At 40.0% G+C, this 18,269-nt stretch overlaps 1 protein-coding gene across 3 annotated transcripts in view; it reads left to right on the top strand.

Moving 5' to 3' along the window:
* iqgap2 (IQ motif containing GTPase activating protein 2) overlaps positions 1-18,269 on the top strand; it is a 328,015-nt gene that overhangs the window by 278,996 nt on the left and 30,750 nt on the right. For all 3 annotated transcript variants that reach the window (XM_048527158.2, XM_048527159.2, XM_059644808.1), the window contains 2 exons: positions 8,720-8,822; positions 10,300-10,441. In XM_048527158.2, the coding sequence (XP_048383115.1) occupies positions 8,720-8,822; positions 10,300-10,441 (245 nt within the window). The remainder of the gene's footprint in view (positions 1-8,719; positions 8,823-10,299; positions 10,442-18,269) is intronic.

An 18,269-nucleotide genomic window follows, 5' to 3' on the forward strand; every position in this document is an offset into this window, starting at 1 on the left:
ATGGGTGAATGGCCTTGTTCTGCACTTTAGGGATTCTATTATTCTACTTCAGGAAGAAATCCAATGAATACTTGATTTTTGTCAGTATACTTCCTTTCTTGACAACATGTTTCCAGAGTTGAAGGATTTAAGCTCTAGGGTGTGGCAGAATAGACTGGGGCTATTTTCCCCAGGGCATTGGAGGCATAAGGGTGACCTTGTAAAGAAACCCAAATCAAGAGATCCCTTTTCCCCCCACTTGGCTTGCCTTAGTCTTGGCTCTTTCATGATCCTGGGACTCCAGGGGTGCTCTTCTGGCAGAAGCCACAGCTGCTTCTGTGCAGCAGCCCCCTCTAGGGGGCACTTCTGCCCAGGATTCCAGAGAAAGGCAAGGTGGGAGCCTTGCCAGTACCTTGTGGATTGCCAGACCTTCCATGGAAGAGACAACATGGATAGCTCACTGACTCTGCATTTGCCTGAAGATAATTCTGAAACCACAAGACGATTTCAGCCTACATCTCCTAAGCATGTGGACTTTAAGCCAACTTTATAAACAGAATTGGTGCATATGTGGGGTTTAATTGAAACTCTTGTATTCATTCCAATTTTCTGAATGGTCATTCAATTTTCTGACAGCACGTGTCTCAGCTCCTAGGAATTTGTTCAGATTCATAGATTTCCTCAACCTGCACTTAGAGAACAGATCTGGAAATGTAACAGCGTCCCACTGCCTATCTCTACCAGCTTTACCAACAACGTCTTCTGAATTTGCACTTTTCCCTCCGAGTACAGATACCATTCATAATTCTGGCACAATGATGTCAAATCAAGAACACCCTTTGTCTCCTGCGAGTCTTTGTTCTGTTCTAATTTCATGTAAGGACTGCTTTCTCACTGACTGCGAAAATAGGAGTGATCTATTGAAACAAAGTAACTTTTTCCATTTAACCTATCCCTACGTCATTCGGTCACGTGCACATGCGTGCACACAGCTTATTTCCAGTTAGAAATGTAAATCTTTAACTTCAAGCTGTTCCTTTGATTTGAAATTATATATTTAAAACACGTCCTAGTTTACAAACTGGCATCATATATTTTCTGATCTGGGCAAATTGCATGAATATTTCAAACCTATCCGGAGTTCTTCTCAGGCAGAATATCTCCTCGAGGTGGTTAACAAAGATTTCATTGTTTTGTTCTTTTACAGTAGCCTGGCATGGTCAGCAATGTGCGCCAAGTGAATGTGCTCAGACTAGCCTTTTGTTTCGATGCTGTTGATGTAAATGTTTAATACCAAAGCTTCTGTTCTTAAATGGGTCTGTTTGAAAAGGCTTTGAATGAACACAATAATCTTTCTCCTGCTGTGCATTCATTGGTTATGCTGTTCTATTTCTGCATTCATTATTTTAAAATAGGGAAATCCTTCAAAAGATTTTGCTTGGCAACTCTCCATCTCCCACTTAGCTTTTGCATTTCTAACTACGCTAATTTGAATGGAATTGCAGTTCCACAAGCATTGGCAGCCATTCTTTGTGTGTGTGTGTGTGTGTGTGTGTGTGTGTGTGTGTTGGCAGAGGCTTTTAACCAACGGCGATGCAGGACAGCAATAGGCAACACCAATCTTCGTGGGTTTTCCTTGTCTACAGAAGGTGCACGACCTCTATTCAGTAGCTCATGTAGATGAAACTCTGGCTTGGCAGCTCTGAACTGCACACTGCCAGCACGTTGCTGTTTAATGCATTGTGCTACTGAACCACCCAGTGTTCCATTGATATGCAGCCACTTAATAACTCTCTCCCTCTTGAGCCTACTGTTTGCAATGTGGCACGGTGAGCAGCGATACCACCTGAGGTTAATTGGGAGCATAATACACAGAGGTATTAAGTGAGCATTTATCACTTATAACATTTCATTATGTTCTCGTAATGAATCCTCTTCCCTGATTTATGTCTGCCGTCTTCTGGTTCACCTTCTACCTGATAACAATAATTGACAGTGCTCCCTTCTGCAATCAATAGTTGTTTGATCCAGGAAGTGCTATTCTGAAACATGTCTACATGACATCCCTTAAAGAAAATGAGCCATTATTAAAATCAGTCTGAGTGAAGCAGGTGACCTCAAAACTTGCATCGCACTTGCCTTTCACTAGAATCCACCTTGTTGAGACAGTGCAAAGGGAAGGAATTGGTCTAGTTTGGCGTGTTGGTTATTATCCAGGTCCACCTGAGTGCGCACACAGATTTATTGCACAGAGATTCATGCGTTTAATAGGAACACAAGCGACAGGAGCAAGAACAGACCATTCAGCTCCATGTGCTTATTCTGCCATAAAATAAGATCGTGGCCGATCATTAACCGTAGCTCCACTTTACTATCCATTCTGCTTATACTTCGATTCAGCCATGGGACCAAAATTCTGTCTGTCTCCACCTTACTTTACATCACTAATGATTACATTTATCTTCAAGTTTGCTTAAAATCATTGGGGGGTTCAAAATCTGAACTTTATCCGGAAAAATGGTTGTTGAAAAATTTTACCTTGTGTAATTAGATTGCAGAACCAGAACAAATTTAAGATGCTATTTTATAAAATTAGAAAGTTAAATCAGTTCGAATTGGGGCACTTCATGCAGCTTCCATCATTACTGCTTCTTAGTATTTCTATTTTGAGAAATTCTTGACCATTGCAGGAAAGGATGCCTTCCTGCTCCAGTTTGGCTTCCTCTTTCTGACAAGCCTGTTCAGATTGAAGGGAAACTCAGTAAGAAGCTGTTTAAACATTTACAAATGACGCGACTTGCTCGGTGAGGATTGACTAATGTCAGCCAGTTTGAGACAGTTTTCAAACTAAGATCCTGAGGTGAGGAGTACACCATGTTGCCAGATCGGTCCCTGTGTTGCATGTTTTAAAACCTGCTATAACTTTTCTTATGGGTCTCTGTTCCAGTTTAAGCTGATTCAAAATATGGCTGTAAAAACAAGTTTTTGTTAACCATTGGCAATAGCCTGGCCAACCCGAGCAAATAAACCTGAAGCCAAGTGTTGTAATTCTTCAAATAAAAATATTCAAAAGAGTCCTTGAGCAAGTTGTAAATTTGTCTGGCATGGTGGAATCCAGTGAAAATTATCATTTGAGTCTTTGTCAACTTGCTATGCGTGATGATCCAGCATTGCCAACCTGCCTGCACGTCTCAATTTTAAAAAAAAAATTATTAGCTAAGTTGATTAGAATTAAACATTTCATCTTGTAAGCGAGCAATTGTCTTTAGCATGGAACACCACCTTAGCCAACAGTATGGGGTTAGCGCTTAAATGTATATGTAAAAAAATCAGCTTTAAAGCTGGCATAATGCATTGTGTTGTGTTTTTCGTCATTCCCCTCCAATTAAAGTGATAACTAATAATTGGAGGTTCATTTCCCAAATAACCAAAAGGTGAGATATCACTTCTTAAAACTTTTACTACCACAAACTAAAATCTGCACAGCTCATGCATTTGTAGTTTGTTAATACATCAAGGTTAACCAGAAGAAAAGGTTTGCATACATTAACAAAATTTATTGTGTCTTATAAAACATTTTTATTCAATGCCACACTTCTGACAAATACGTGGCGTTGAAAGGACGCACCCAAGGTCACCCTAGCTCTTCACTGCACATTCACCCCTACTCACTGGGCTAGCTTAAAACTTTCGCTCAACAATTGTTAGGGTGACCAGACATCTCAGTTTTGCCAGAACAGTCCTGGTATTCAGACTGTTTCCTCAAAATGTTCAAATGTCCCGATTTTCAGTTTTCCTGTTTATTCTGCGAGAGCTGGATAAGTTGGAATTGGTTTCAAGTTTGTGTAAATGTCCTTGTTCTGCTGTACAGCCTGCAACACTCCTACACTTCTGGATACATTTCCAGATGATGTCAGCAGAAAACACGCTGCTGGATGACAGGAGTATGATTTGTTTGTGTCGACAGAACATGGTTTTCTCACAACTTACTGACTTGGAAAGATGAAAAATTATTTTTCTTTTGAATTTGTTCATGGACCTGGTGTGGTCCTATTCCTAATTTCCCAAAGGGCGAATAAGAATCAACCCGTTTCTGTGCATCTGGAATCGCATGTAGAACAGACCAGATAAAGTGGCAGATTTTTTTTTTTGGTTCATTCACGGGATGTATGTTGCTGGCTAGACAGCATCTATTGTCCATCCCTAATTACCCAGAGGGCAGTTAAGAATCAAGCACTTTGCTGTGGGTCTGGAGTCACATGTAGGCTAGACGAGGTAAGGATGGCAGTTTCCTTCCCTAAAGGACATTAGTGAACCAGATGAGTTTTTCCAACAATTGGCAATGAATTCACAGTCGTCATGAGATTCTTAGTTCCAGATATTTTTATTGAATTCAAATTCCACCATCTGCCATGGCAAGCTTTGAACCCAGGTCTTCAGAATATGGTTTGGGCCTCTGAATTAACAGTCCAGCGATAATGCCACTAGGCCAACACCACCTCTGTTTCCCTCAAGGACGCTAGTGAACCAAATGGGTTTTTATGACAATTGACCCTCGTTGGATGGTCACCATTAGGTTTGCAACTTATTCTGGATTTTGCAATTGAATTGAAATTTCATCTTTTCTCTATAGGATTTGAGCCTCCTGGTTTTCCCAGGTGCTCCCTCAGTCAAACATTTGCAAGTTAAATCGTTTGGCTATGCTAAATTGCCCGTAGTGTCTAAGGATGTGTAGGCTAGGGATTAGCCTTGGGGATTGCAAGGTTAAGGGGATAGTGTAGAAGGTGGATCTGAGTGGATGTTCTTCAGAGGGTCAGTGTGAACTTGTTGGACTGAATGGCTTGCTTCTACAATGGAGGGATTCTGTGATCCTCAGGACATTGGCCTAAGCTTTGAATCAGTAGGCCGGGGACTTACTGCTGCCCCATTGGGCTTTTTCTTCATACACCTATGAAGCTGCAGTAAGAAGCTCATGTTGTGAAGGAGGATTATTTCAGAACACTCAGTTTCCACTTTTAAGGATCTAATCACTCTAACCACTGTCCTGTTCTGGATGAGTTTCCCAGTTACAGTCATCATCAACTGGGCACGTTTGAACAATTCCCCCATTCTTCAAATTGTCTAAAGCCCCTCTGCTCTGTTTTATTTTTCTTGTTGCATTCTGTTCTTAAGGAGGGTCACTGGTCTTGAAATTATTTCTGATTCTGTCTCCACCAAATCTGCCAGAATTCTGTGTTTCTTCAGCAATTTGTTTCTGTCTCAGGTTTTCAGCATCCTCAGCTATTGGTTTTATTTAAATTTGCCTTCCGTTCTGAAGTAGTGTGGACTAATTTCTCAGCAAGCTTCTAATCATTGTATGTAGGAACACCATACTTACTTTTGTAAGATCCATTTACTAAATCACCCTTCGTGCTCAGAGAAGGAGACATCTCTAAAATGTTGTTGCTAGCCTTCAGTGCATTCCTAAAGACACATGTTTCTGGTGTCTTCCCATTCAAGATGGAAAAGTATTGCTCCCAAATACATGTCCAGCTGAGTGCCTTACTCTTCCGCTTAGTTACAGTCTGGACCATCAGGAATTGTATTATATAGATACGCCTTTATGAGCTTTGCTCATATTTGGGCTGCTTTCAAAACCACCTAATTTTGCTTCATCAGGGAATGTTTATTAAAGTTTCTCCATTTTCTGGTTTGGGTTTAGTGGCTTTTACCACAAAATATAAACCACATTTGCAATTTTAGTTGCATTTTATACACCCCATAGATCTGTTTTGTGTTTCCTTTCAATGTACTGCCCTACTTCTTAAAACTTATGCCAGTTCTCTGATACCTGTGTGGTTTCTGAGCAAGCTGAGAGTTTGTAGACAAGCTGTTGCAAATTTATTGGCATAATAATTAAGAAAATTTTCCTGAACTAAAATTGCTAAGTGCAAGAAACTAGTCTGTTTCTCATTTGTTCATAGTATGCGTTCCTTTCAGTGTATGTTCTGAAGTAGGGTTTTGCAAGTAATGTTCTTGGGAAAACAAAGACTACAACTTTACAAACCAGTGCTAAGTACAGTGGAAAACTTGATAAGTATGTTGAAGTTCAGTAGTCGAAGTTAATGACTTATGAATTAAAACATGTAGCCATTGTGGTTTCTCCATAAATACATTCACTTTTGAAATTTTTTTTGGCACCTTTCTTCAGTGATTACTGAGCAGTACCATACTTTAAGCGACAAAAATGTTACTGGTGCCATACTGCATGTTAAATAAGCCATTAGGACAAAATCTGCGAAACAACATTCGGGAGAAAATTATCTTGTAGGTAGCAATATTGCAAAGAGCTACCAGGATCTGTGTAATATCAATTTCTGAGGTTTTTAAAAGTTTTCACAGTCCAAACCTTCATTTGAATTCAGATCCATAGAAAAGGGGATAAATGTAACTTGGAGTCTCAAAGTGACTTTGAGATCCTTCACAGAAATTGATTGAAGAAGAAAATACCAAAGAATTGCAGATGCTGAAAATCAGAAGCAAAATCCAATCTCTGGAAAAACTCAGCAGGTCGGGCAGCACCTATGTGAAGAAAGTAGAATCCATATTTCAGAACTACTTCAGTTTTTGTTGATCACACTTCCTGTGCAATTTCTGTCGATTGAAGAAGAAATTGATGGAGTTTTTTGAATAATTGATAAAGATGATTGAAGGTAGATTAGATTAGATTACCTACAGTGTGGAAGCTGGTGGATGTTGTCTACATGGACTTTAGCAAGGCCTTTGACATGGTCCCTCAAGCAGGCTGATACAGAAGGTGAGGTCACATGGCATCTGCAGTGAGCTGGTAAGATGGATACAGATCTGACTTGGTCATAGAAGACAGACAGATGGTAGCGGTGCAAGGGTATTTTTCTAACTGGAGCCACTGGTGTTCCATGGGGATCAGTACTGGGACACCTGTTGTTTGTTTTTATGTTATAAATATATATGTTTTGAAGGAGAATGCAGCACAAAGTTTGGGGGAGCTACAGATAATGAGGAGGATCGCCAAAGGATATAGATAAAGCTAGAGAAATAGCAGACAGAATGCAAAGTGATGTATTTTGGAAGGTATAATGCAGGAGGAAAGTATACAGTAAATGGTAGAACCCTTAGAAGCATTAATGTACAGCAGGATCCAGGCATACAGATCTACAGTTCCCTTAAAGTGATAACGCAAATGAATAAGGTGTTCAAGAAAGCGTACGGCTTGCTTACTTTCATTGGTCAGAGCATAAAGTATTTTTAAAAATTGGCAAGTCATGTTGCAGCTGTATCAGACTTGAGCCACATTTGGAATATTGTATACAGTTCTGGCTATCATACTACTAGAAGAAGGTGAAGGCTTTGGAGACGGTACAGAGAATGTTTACCAGGAGGTTGCCTGGTCTGGAGTGTAAGCTATGAAGGAGAGATTGGACAAACTTAGTTTGTTTTCACTTGAATGTCAGAGGCTGATGGGGCAAACCTGATGGTTTACAAAATTGGGAGGATTAGATAGAATGAGGAGTTGGAATCTTTTTCCCAGTGTGGAAATGTCAGTTCACTAGGGGATATACTTTAAAGGTAAAAGGAGAAACTTTTTAATGGAGATGTGAGAGGGAAGTTTTATTTTAATGCAGAGGGTGGTAAGTGCCCAGAATGCACAGCTGGAGGAAGTGAAAGAAGCAGATACAACAGCAACGTTTAAGAGGCATCGTGACAGATATATGAATAGGTAGGGAATAGAGTGATACAGACTGTATGGGGGCAAAAGGTTTTTCGTTTAGAAAAGGTGCCATCTGCCAGTGCAGGATTGGTGGGCCAAAGGGCCTGTTCCTGTGCTGTCCTGCTCTTTGGTCACATAGGTAACAAGTGCATTTTGACTCAGGTAAATGTAAGGAGTTATATTTTGGTAGGGAGAATATGAAGGCCACGTACTGGTTGGATGATACAGTCTAATCCTAGATGGCAGGAAATGCTATACACCTGGCGTTGAAAGCTGATCAGAGCTCAGCATCACAGGACAGCCTGAACTTGGCTTTCAGATGGTTGTCTTTTATATCTAAATTCTGAGATTGTAAGCTGGATCCCAATATATGAGGATAATAACCTAAGGCAGACCCAGATGGTGAAGTCTCTGTCATTAGTGACTTTTGACATTTGAAGAGAACAGAACAAGTGAGCACAGTATAAACTTGTTGCTTCTATCCATCTCTCTAACATTTGACATCATACGCAAACTTTGCAGTTAGCTAAGCGAATTGGGATCTAATGCCACACATGATTGATCATCAACACAGAGTGGAAACTTTCTTTTTCTGAGCATTTATACGTCACAGCAACAGAACAATCCACAAAATGTATCGAACAACAAAGTGATCTGGGACTGCAGACGTGCAAAATCACTGAACTATCAACATAAACTAGTTAGTTATGTCATTTACAAAAATGAACAATCAAAGCAAGCACGGAGTTTCATTTCTAGGGGTGTAGAATTGAAAAGCAGAGAAAGCAATGTCGATTCTTGGTTGAAGGGCACAGATTTGGAGTACTTTATTTGATTCACATTTCCATTTTATACAAAAGACATAGAGGCTCAGGAGAAGGTGCAAGAATGATGCTAAAGCTGAGACGTGATGCCTTTCTGGATGTTTTCCTAAAAGTGATGAATGTATGTTTATAGTATGAACTTGTGTCACAGATTTCTGATCCAGTCTAATTCTTGTCCATGCGACAGCTGCTGTTAGAACACCAAGAAGCTATTTCGCCAGATCATAATGACCTATTGCATGAGTTACTGGAAGGATTGGGAAGTGTACCTGATGTTGAAACTCTGATTGGTGAGTAAATTAAGAAATGAATGTAGATTTTTTTTGGGCCAAAAAGCTGGTACATCCGGAGTGAATAAACTGTTCTTTTTCAAAATTGGAAAACTCTGCATTCCCAGATTTCAGATTTAGCCACAATTAGTTTCACCTATTTTTCAAAATGATCAACTTCTAGCTTAATTTTTGCTGAAAAATAGTGGCAAAGAAATAAATCATCCAATAGTTTGAATAATTAACCAGATAATGCAGCAAATCAAAAATTTAGTAACCAACCACACTCATTTATTTGGCACCTTTTAGCTATCTTGACTATCTCTGAAGGAAACAAGGATGCACTGGTCATGTCACTGGATTAGAAATCTAGTGGCCCAGGCTTTCTGGGAATGTGAATTCAAATCCTACTGTAGTAGTTAGTGCTACTTAATCTTAATTAAGGTCTCTGGAATGTAAAGGTAGTCTTGAAAATGATACCATGAAACTACCATTGCTTGGTTTTTATGACAATCTAGCTGGCTAATATCCCCTAGCAACTGAGAAACTAAGGTCAGGAGTAGATTATTCAGCTCTTTTGAGCCTGCTCCATTGTTCAATATGATCATAACTAGCCTTCTATCTCAATGCCTACTCCTACTTTCTCCCATATGACATGATGCTTAAAAAAAATTATCAATCTGTTTCTTGAAAATATTCAGAGGGTTGGCCTGCACAGATTTACTACCATTTGAATGCGGAAATCTTCCCAATCCTTTTTTGAGTTCTAGACTCCCAAAATGGGGAAGATATTTCTGCATCTAGTCTGTCTGGCCTTGTTTGAATTTTGTTTCAATCAGATCCTCTCTCATCATTCTAAACACTGGTGAACACAGGCCCAGGTGAACTAATCTCTGCTCATAGAACTGTCCTGCCATCCCAGTGTCAGTCTGGTGAATCTCTGCTGCTTTCTCTCTGTGGTAAATATAACTCAACCCTACTTCTGAACACATTGGCCTTCATTGCAGCCCAGTGGCTTGGTGCTTAGTGCTGCTGTCTGTCAGTGCCAGGGACCCGGCTTCAGTTCCAGCCATGGGTGACTATCAGGATGTGTGGAGTTTGCATAATCTCCCCATGTCTGCGTGGGTTTCCTTGCACAGTCTAAAGATGTGCAGGTTAGGCAGATTGGCCATGCTGAAATTGCCCATTGCATCCAGGGATATGTAGGTCAGGTGGGATTAGCCTTGGAAAAGCAGGGTTACAGGGATAGGGTAGGGAGTGAGCCTGATTGGGTTACTGTTTGGAGAGTTACTGCGGACTTGCTGAAGGATCTGTTTCCCCACAGTAAAGTTTCTTCTCATGCTGTCATGAAAAATGTTTGCATGTTTTATATCTTGATAGTTGGTAGATTTTTGTCTCAAAATTACATAACTTCAGGAACAGTTTAAACAAAAGTGGTTGTGTGATACTAAAAGTACCAGTTTATCAGTAAAACCTGCTTCAATTTCTTTTTTCCTAGGGGAGGGTGCAGTTGACCCCAATGACCCCAACAAAGAGAATGTACTTTCCCAGCTTGCAAAGACAGGAGTCTCTCTCACACTAACCAGCAAGATTGATTTGCGAGAGGGAGATGACAGAGACATGAAGATTTTGATGATAAAGTAAGCTTTCTTAAATAATGTCCAACCATCTGGCTTTGTAGATTAACTTTTTCCTTCTTTTGTAAAGCGAGAAGTGGACATGGCCAATTGAAGCTGCAAAATACCGATGTATTCTGCAGCATCCAACTGTGATTGATATGTTAATCTCAATATGTCTCAACTCTTCTAATTTTAATTGTGACGCCCTAACAATAAAAAACTCTGAAACTAATCAAATTGTTGCTTTGATGCTCGATAAAAACTATGTTCCTGCCCAAGCATGAGTTTATTGAATCTTACAAAACCAATTTGCTATTTCAATTAATGCCTTATTAGTTGAAGAAATAAACTGGTTTTGTAATATTTCTAACTGTAGCTTAGTGGTTAGCACTGCTGCCTCACAATGCCAGGGACCTGGGTTCGATTCCACCCTCGGGCGACTGTGTGGAGTTTGCACATTCTCCCTGTGTCTGCGTGGGTTTCCTCCGGATTCTCTGGTTTCCTCCCACGGTCCAAAGATGTGCGGGCTAGGTGGATTGGCCATGCTAAATTGCCCGTAGTGTTTGGGGATGCGTAGATTAGGTGGGGTATAGGGGATAAGTCCGGGTGGGATGGTCTGAGGGTCGGTGTAGACTTGTTGGGCCGAATTGCCTGTTTCCACACTGTAGGGATTCTGTAATAAAAAGATGGAAAAAAAAAAAGGTGCAGAATAGATTCGCCAGGATGTTGCGTGGGGTGGAGTATTGAACCTATGGAGAGAGATTAGAAGGGCTGGAGTTCTCTTCCTCGGAGTAGAGAAGACACAGGATAGTTAAGGTGATTTTCTTTGCCTTGGTAGAGGGATTGGAAGATTGATGCAGACTTGTGGGCCGAATGGCATTTTTCAGCGCTGTAGGGATTCTATGATTCTACTACACAGATTCAGTGGGTAGAGGGCCCTCTTTCAGTACTAGGAAACTCTGATATTTGAATCGCCAGTTTATGTAGTATCTTGTACTGTTGTGAATTTTCTCTTTCTAAAAGCCAGCTGAAGTACACTCTGACACAAGTCACAATTTGTAACCAATCGTGAACTTATTTTCTATAGAACACATGAATGCACTACTCACAAATAAACTAATCAATTTCCTGTGCTTTGCACACTCCAAAAATATTGACTAGGTTGATTTTCCTGTTAAAATCTGATTGAGTTGAGACTCAAGTTCAGGTTGCCTGCTTTGTAGAAAATATTGAATTTAATGTCAGAGGATTTCTCTAATTCAAATATTCAGATTAGGCAATTACAAATTCCTGTGATCGTAATTAATTCCTTGTAATTCTTCGTGGCTGGTTTCCAAGATTTTAGCTCAGTTGACTCCACTGTGGGGAAACTATAAAATATGTGAGCTTGGAATAAGTGGTAAAACTGTTTTTTTTTTAGTCATTTGCTTATAGATTTAGGACATGCGTACACTTGACTAACACTTTGGTGCAGAATTGCAGAATACAGCATTGCCAGAAGTGCAGATAAATTTTAAACCAATGCCCTCTGTCTCTTTGCATGGTGCAAGTTGCTGGAGTGACCCTGAACAACAAAAATCATTTGTTTTTCCAGCATCTTAGCCATCATTCCCTCTAGAATTAATATTGGCAAAATCAGATTTGTTTGTTCCATTTGGTGAAATATTACTTTGCAAAGTGTATGTGCCGCATTTGCTGGCCAGTCATGCCATTGCAAATTAAGGGTACTTCAGTACAGTAGAATATTTGAAAGCACTAATATATACGTATTCTGCAAATGCAAGTCTGTGTGGCAAAGTTACCATTTCAGATGCTATAATGTTCTATGGTGGTTGAGACTTTCTATTACTGCTTTTTTTTCCCCAAGGAAAGGCAATAAAATTATTGTATTCTTTAACTTATTTACCCTTACACCACATCTCACCCTGTTAATGCCACTGGAATAGTAATCCAGAGTCCCAGGTTCATTTTCTGGAGACATGGATATAAAATCCATCCATTTCAGACAGTGAAAGTTGATGATTCGAGCAGCTAGAGACTAAACTCAGACAGCAGGAGGGACAAAGAACCAGACAGCCACTAATGGCTGACGTGATCTTTTGGTCAGAGAGTCAACATGTGACCATGTGTTATTGGAATCTGGTGTTTAAATTGAGCGAGCATGCCTGTTACCTCCCCAGAATGGCCTCAGCAGCTCAATTTGCAACATTTCCACTTGGGAATTAAAGTTGATCCCCTGATGCTTATTCAAGTTAAATGTCAACTATGGATTATTCCTTAGATTTAAAAATTTCCACTGGCTCTGTTTCAGATTATTTTTCTACCTCATTTTCATTCAAACTAAGCATATGGTGAGCTGCCTTTTCTCATTGGAGACTTTTTTAAAAGAGATGCAACAATTTACATTTATTTACTTTGTCAAAACCTATTTTAGGATTTGACCTTGAAATATTCTTTGAACGTGGGGCAACGTAAATTTGATTTTCATACACCAAGGTTGAGTTTGACTGCTCCTTTTAGAGGACAACCTTGCAAATTCATTTAAAGTTGGCATTGAAATGTGGGGAGTATTTAATTTGGTTTGACCATATTGACTTTGTCAAAGATTTGAAATTCCTTTCTAACTTGAGTTTCCAAAAGTGGCATAGACAAAAACAAAATCTAGTTTAACCACAATCTCTCAACCACAGCATATGACTCACACATCCTTGATCTTTTATTCTTGGTCTCCATCCATACAACACAACCAGTCTCCGTTTGTTCCAGATTTTTGTTCCTCATCATGTGCTTCTCATTTTCTCTTCGTCTGTCTCCTGTAATTTTACACAGTTCAGTCTGTTGTACTAGTGCTGACTGTTCAAATTCTGTCCCACACCCCAATTTTCCCCCAAACTTTGCAAATTTATCTTCTTCAAGCACATACCCAATTGTCTTTTAAAATCAAATTCCATGACCCTTCCAGGCAGTGCATGCTGGAACTTAATGGTCCTTTCCTGAGAAATTTATCCTTGCTTCCCTTCTAGTTATTTTGTCATTCATTTTAAATTTGAGGTCCCTGTGCCTTCCCTGTTGCCATGGAATATAGTTTCTCTCAATTTTTTGTATTAAAATCTTCACTTTAGATGACTAATAAGTGTTCCTGTAAACTTTACTGCTCTAAGAAGAATGATCCACTTTTAAAATCTCTCAACACAACTAAACTAGTCTGCTGCCTGCCCCTGAGCTGGTTTGTAGGTAAGTGGTACCTGTGCCTTTAATACCATGAACTTCTATCTTCAGAATAATTCTTGTTCTTTCGTCCCACTTTCTCACTTTTCTGCTCTCACTCCTCCCAAATCAAACTCCAAAATTTTGCTTACTTGTTCAGCCTGCCCGTACTATCTTAAGCATTTCTGAGGTCAAAATTTAAAATTTAGAAGTAACTGCATCAGAAGGCAGGCTGGAAAAATCCTCTAAAATTAAATTGGTAACTTTTTGTTTTTTCTAATCTGTGTGGAAATAGGGATTCTGATGTGGATTAGCAGATTTGGGGCCAACAATGCTTTGGGCCTGGATTTCTGCCAGGAATGGAAAAAGCACTCTCCCTTGACGAAGATGGTGGATGAGCCGAAATATGAGAGCTTCCCTCCACCTCCACCTCCACCCACCACCCCCCCAATTCCCAAAAAAAGACCTTTACACGTTTCCACTGGAATGGGAATGTGGCAGAATTATGCTCTGCACATCTCCATTAGTTGGAGGCCTCATGGGAAGTCTGTAAGTATCTGCCTCCGTTCCTGTAATGACCCCAACACGAAGTGTCAAGATCAGACCCAATGGGAACCAGATTGAGCCTTGTGACTTGTCTTGGATAGCCAGAGTATGCTTTTGGAGAAGCAGCGTACCCATTTGAAAATGATACTGGATACCCTTAAGGAGAGAAACAGTTTATTAAAAGTAGACTTGAATGTATGCAACATGTACATAACACCATTAGCTTAACAACAGATTTATCAAAGGCAACAATTAAAAGGGTACGTGAAAGCTGTGCAGGCTTTTAAAAGTCTTTTTTTCTTTTTAAATCCTTGAACAAACTGTCTGCTATGTTTTATCAAAAGCATCATTGCTTGATATTTTGCTATCTGTTAGCATGAGCGTGCAGTTTTCCACTACTGGATTAATGCTGCATGATGGATTTCACAAAATCCATTGTCGCAGTCAGATACCTGCCACTTCCCACTTTGGCAGCTCCAAGTGGTTGTAAAGTGTGAATTGGGTCTCTGAATTCCAATGCTTGTTCTAAGGAACATGCACTTCAATGAAATGCTTTTTGTTGTGAAGCATTCTGCAGTTGAAGAAATATACGTGTTGTAAATGGATTTTCAATAGTGTTTTCTTTCAGATAGAAGTATTTCACTCTGAGCATTATTTCATCTCTAATGGACCCTGTGGTCTGCCCATTTAGATAATGAGTTGTCATTGTTAAGTGTAAGGCAAAATGTGATAGTTGGTGGGAGGGCATGAGTTTCTGCTTAGATGACATCAAGGGAATGAAGTCGCTCTAGGAGGATGCTCCACAAATATCCCCTTCTTCGATAATGGGGGAGCTATTCGTACAGAAGAGAAGACCAAAGCATTTGCAACAATATTGAGCCAGAATTGCTGAGTGAGTTGTTCATTTCTGCCATCTCCTGAGGTCTCCAGCACCACAGATGCCAGTCTTAAGATGGTTCAACCTGCTGCACCTAATATTAAGAAATGATTGGAGGCATTGGAAACAGCAAAGGCTATGGGCCTGACAACATCCAACAATAATACTGAAAATTCCAGAATTTGTCAGACTCCTAGCCAAGCAGTTCTGTTGCAGCTACCCAACCATGTGATAAATTGTCCAGTTACTTTCTGTACATAAAGTGCAGGCCAGATTCAACCCAACCAATTGCTGCCCCATCAGTCTCCTCTCAATCTGGTGACCTGCTCACCGACATCCAGTTTGAATTCTGACAGAGCCATTCAGGCCCTGACCTCATTAAAGCCTCTCGAGTCAAGCAAATGTGCATTTTCAAATGCCAGGTGTCACAGCTGGCTTCAAACATTGGTTTGCTGTAACTTTTTTTGCTCCAACTAAACTCTGTAGGAAATGACATTTCAGAGTGTCAGTATTCTACGATAGCCTCGAGTTGTTAATCGCCAAAGTTAGCTAATGTGGACAAAAAAAGTTAGAAAATGACGGTTACCTCACACTGTATGTAATCCCCTTCAGAGCTGCATATTCATGCTGGAGAAAATCTCCCCGCCCCTGACCACATCCCAAAACCAGCCCAGCTTGTCCCCACCTCCCTAGCCTGTCATACCATCATAAACCTTGTTCTAGAGCTCTTCTGCAGCTCCTCTGAGCATTAGGCAGAAAATTAACTGACTTATCAACGACCTAACATTTATAGTTTGTAAACAGCAGCAATTGATATCAAATCTCAAATGTAACTGAGTTTCAAACTCTCTTTTGGTGCTATCACTCATACACCCAACTTCCTGCTCTGTGACATCACCTGATTTGCCCTGCCTTCAGATCATCTGCTGAAACCCTCATTTATACCTCCTTTACCTGAAGAGTATGGAATCCTAGTACGTTCCTGGCTGGTCTCCCATTTTACCCTCCATAAGTTCAAAGTCATCCAAACTCTCAGCATGTTCTGCTGACCCAAACACACTCCCAATCGGGCAATGTCCTCGCTTTAAAATTCTCAGCTTTGTTTCAAATTTTTCCATGGCCTTGTCCTCTTGTGCTGTGCAGTTGTTTCCAGTCTGGCTATTCTGAAATATCTGGCTGTTTCTAGTTCTGACCTCTTGAACATTTTCCACTGCGACTTGCATTTGCTGTGGGAATGCAGGCACCGTTAGCTGCACCAGCATTCGTTGCCTGCGTGAGAGTGATGATCCTTGAGCTGCTGTAGTTCAGTTGGTTTAGATACAACCACGATGCTGTGGGGGAGGGTGTTCCAGGATTGTGACCCAGTTACTGTAGGAACAATGATATATTTTCAAGTCGGGATGGTGAGAAGCTTGTCAGAGATGGTATTCTTTCTTATCTGATATCCTTGTCTTTTTAGCTGGTAAATTTACAGCCATGCCTTCAGCTGCCTGGATCCCAACATCTAGAATTGCTCTCCACTTCGCTTTCTACTTTTAAGACGCTCCTTAAAACCTAGCTCTTTGTCCAAGATTTTAGTCGTCATCTTAATATGTGCCTCAATGTCACGTTTAGTCACAAAATGCTCCTGTAAAGTTCTTTTGGATGCTTTATCATGTTAAAGGAGTTATATAGATGTAAACTTGTGGTGTGAGTGCTCAGAAAAGGGAAAGCAGATATCAATATCACCATCAAGTTTGATCATGGTGTATAATTTAGACAGTGTAAAGTTGTGTGCACCTTTGATCAGGCCAAGTGAGTTTATTTAAGGATGGTATCCAGGGGATCTTGTTAACATTCTTTTAAAACATCTACAGTGTAGAAATGGGATGAGGAGAGAGATAGTAGGAACTGCCAATGCTGGAGAATCTGAGACATCAAGGTGTAAAGCTGCACAAACACAGCAGGCCAAGCAGCATCATCGGAACAGGAAAGCTGATGTTTTGGATCTGGAACCTTTTTCAGAAATGCAGTGTAGAAATGATCCTTCCATTATTGCCTATAAATTTAGCAATAATGGTTTTCAATGAGGTATATTATAGATAGTTGCAGCCCTTCAGAGAGATTGGACATCTTATCTTTTGTTTTACACAGTGTTTCATTGTATTCGAAGTGTACCATGAACCTAATCCATGCTGGCATTTATGCTTCCCAAAAATTTCCTCGCATCCTCTTTCATCTAACTTAAAATGGCCGTCTATTCCTTCCTTGAATGCATCTCTGCTATTCACCTCAACCACTCTCTGAATTCAAAACCACTCTGGATAAAAGAGTTTGTCTGCAATTCCCCATTGAGAATTCTCAGTAACTTGCTTAATATTTATGATTGTTGGTCTTTGTCATAACCCTGATATGGGACCACATTTTCAATGCCCCTTTCAGAATCTTAGGAGAGCTCTTTGGTTCTGTAGGGGTCTGAATTCCCTGATTGCACACTGTCTTATGATGCAGATGCGTACACTATTTACGAATATTTGTGTTGAAATTTTATGGTCATTGCGTTCCTGGTTGCGTTGCTAATTTTAAAAATAGCCCATGCCCGTTTTCTTTTTTTTTATTACTGCCTGCTTTTCCCTATCCCCACATGTACTTTTGGGTTTTCTTTCATGAGATTATTTCATGTGTTTTCAATGTAGTCAGTCATTGTTCTCTCTCTTTCCACCACTATTCCTTGTTACCGTGCCAGCTCTTGTGGTATTACATACATTGGAACAGTGTTCAAGGGCCATTAGAATGTTTCTGTCATGTAGATTCATAAGAGCAAATTATTGCTTGGCTCATCCACTTTGTATTTTCTTCAGTACTGCCTCCACCAGTTAGTGTGAAATAATTTGAACAGCTATGATCCTTGAAGGTCAATTGGGGTCCTAAAACTTCAAGTTTCGATTGTACACCTTTTTGAATTATTCTCTTCAATCTGTTCATTCACTTCATTGATTGACAGAATGTATTCTGTCCTATCCTGTGACCAAGTCAATAAGACATTTAATTGCCCCCACCCTACTGGAATATCCTGTTAACCACTGAGACATTTCATTCCATGAGACTAAGTCAGTTAACTTCACACAGGGTTGAGATGTCATGTCATGGACGAGTTTTGTTTATAATTCCTGAAGTGAGTTAGATAATCTTTAATCATTGTTGCTGATCATAAAACAAAATTTTAAATGGAGCCTGGAG

Source organism: Stegostoma tigrinum, chromosome 3, assembly GCF_030684315.1.
Source record: "Stegostoma tigrinum isolate sSteTig4 chromosome 3, sSteTig4.hap1, whole genome shotgun sequence".
NCBI classification, from domain to species: Eukaryota; Metazoa; Chordata; class Chondrichthyes; order Orectolobiformes; family Stegostomatidae; genus Stegostoma; species Stegostoma tigrinum.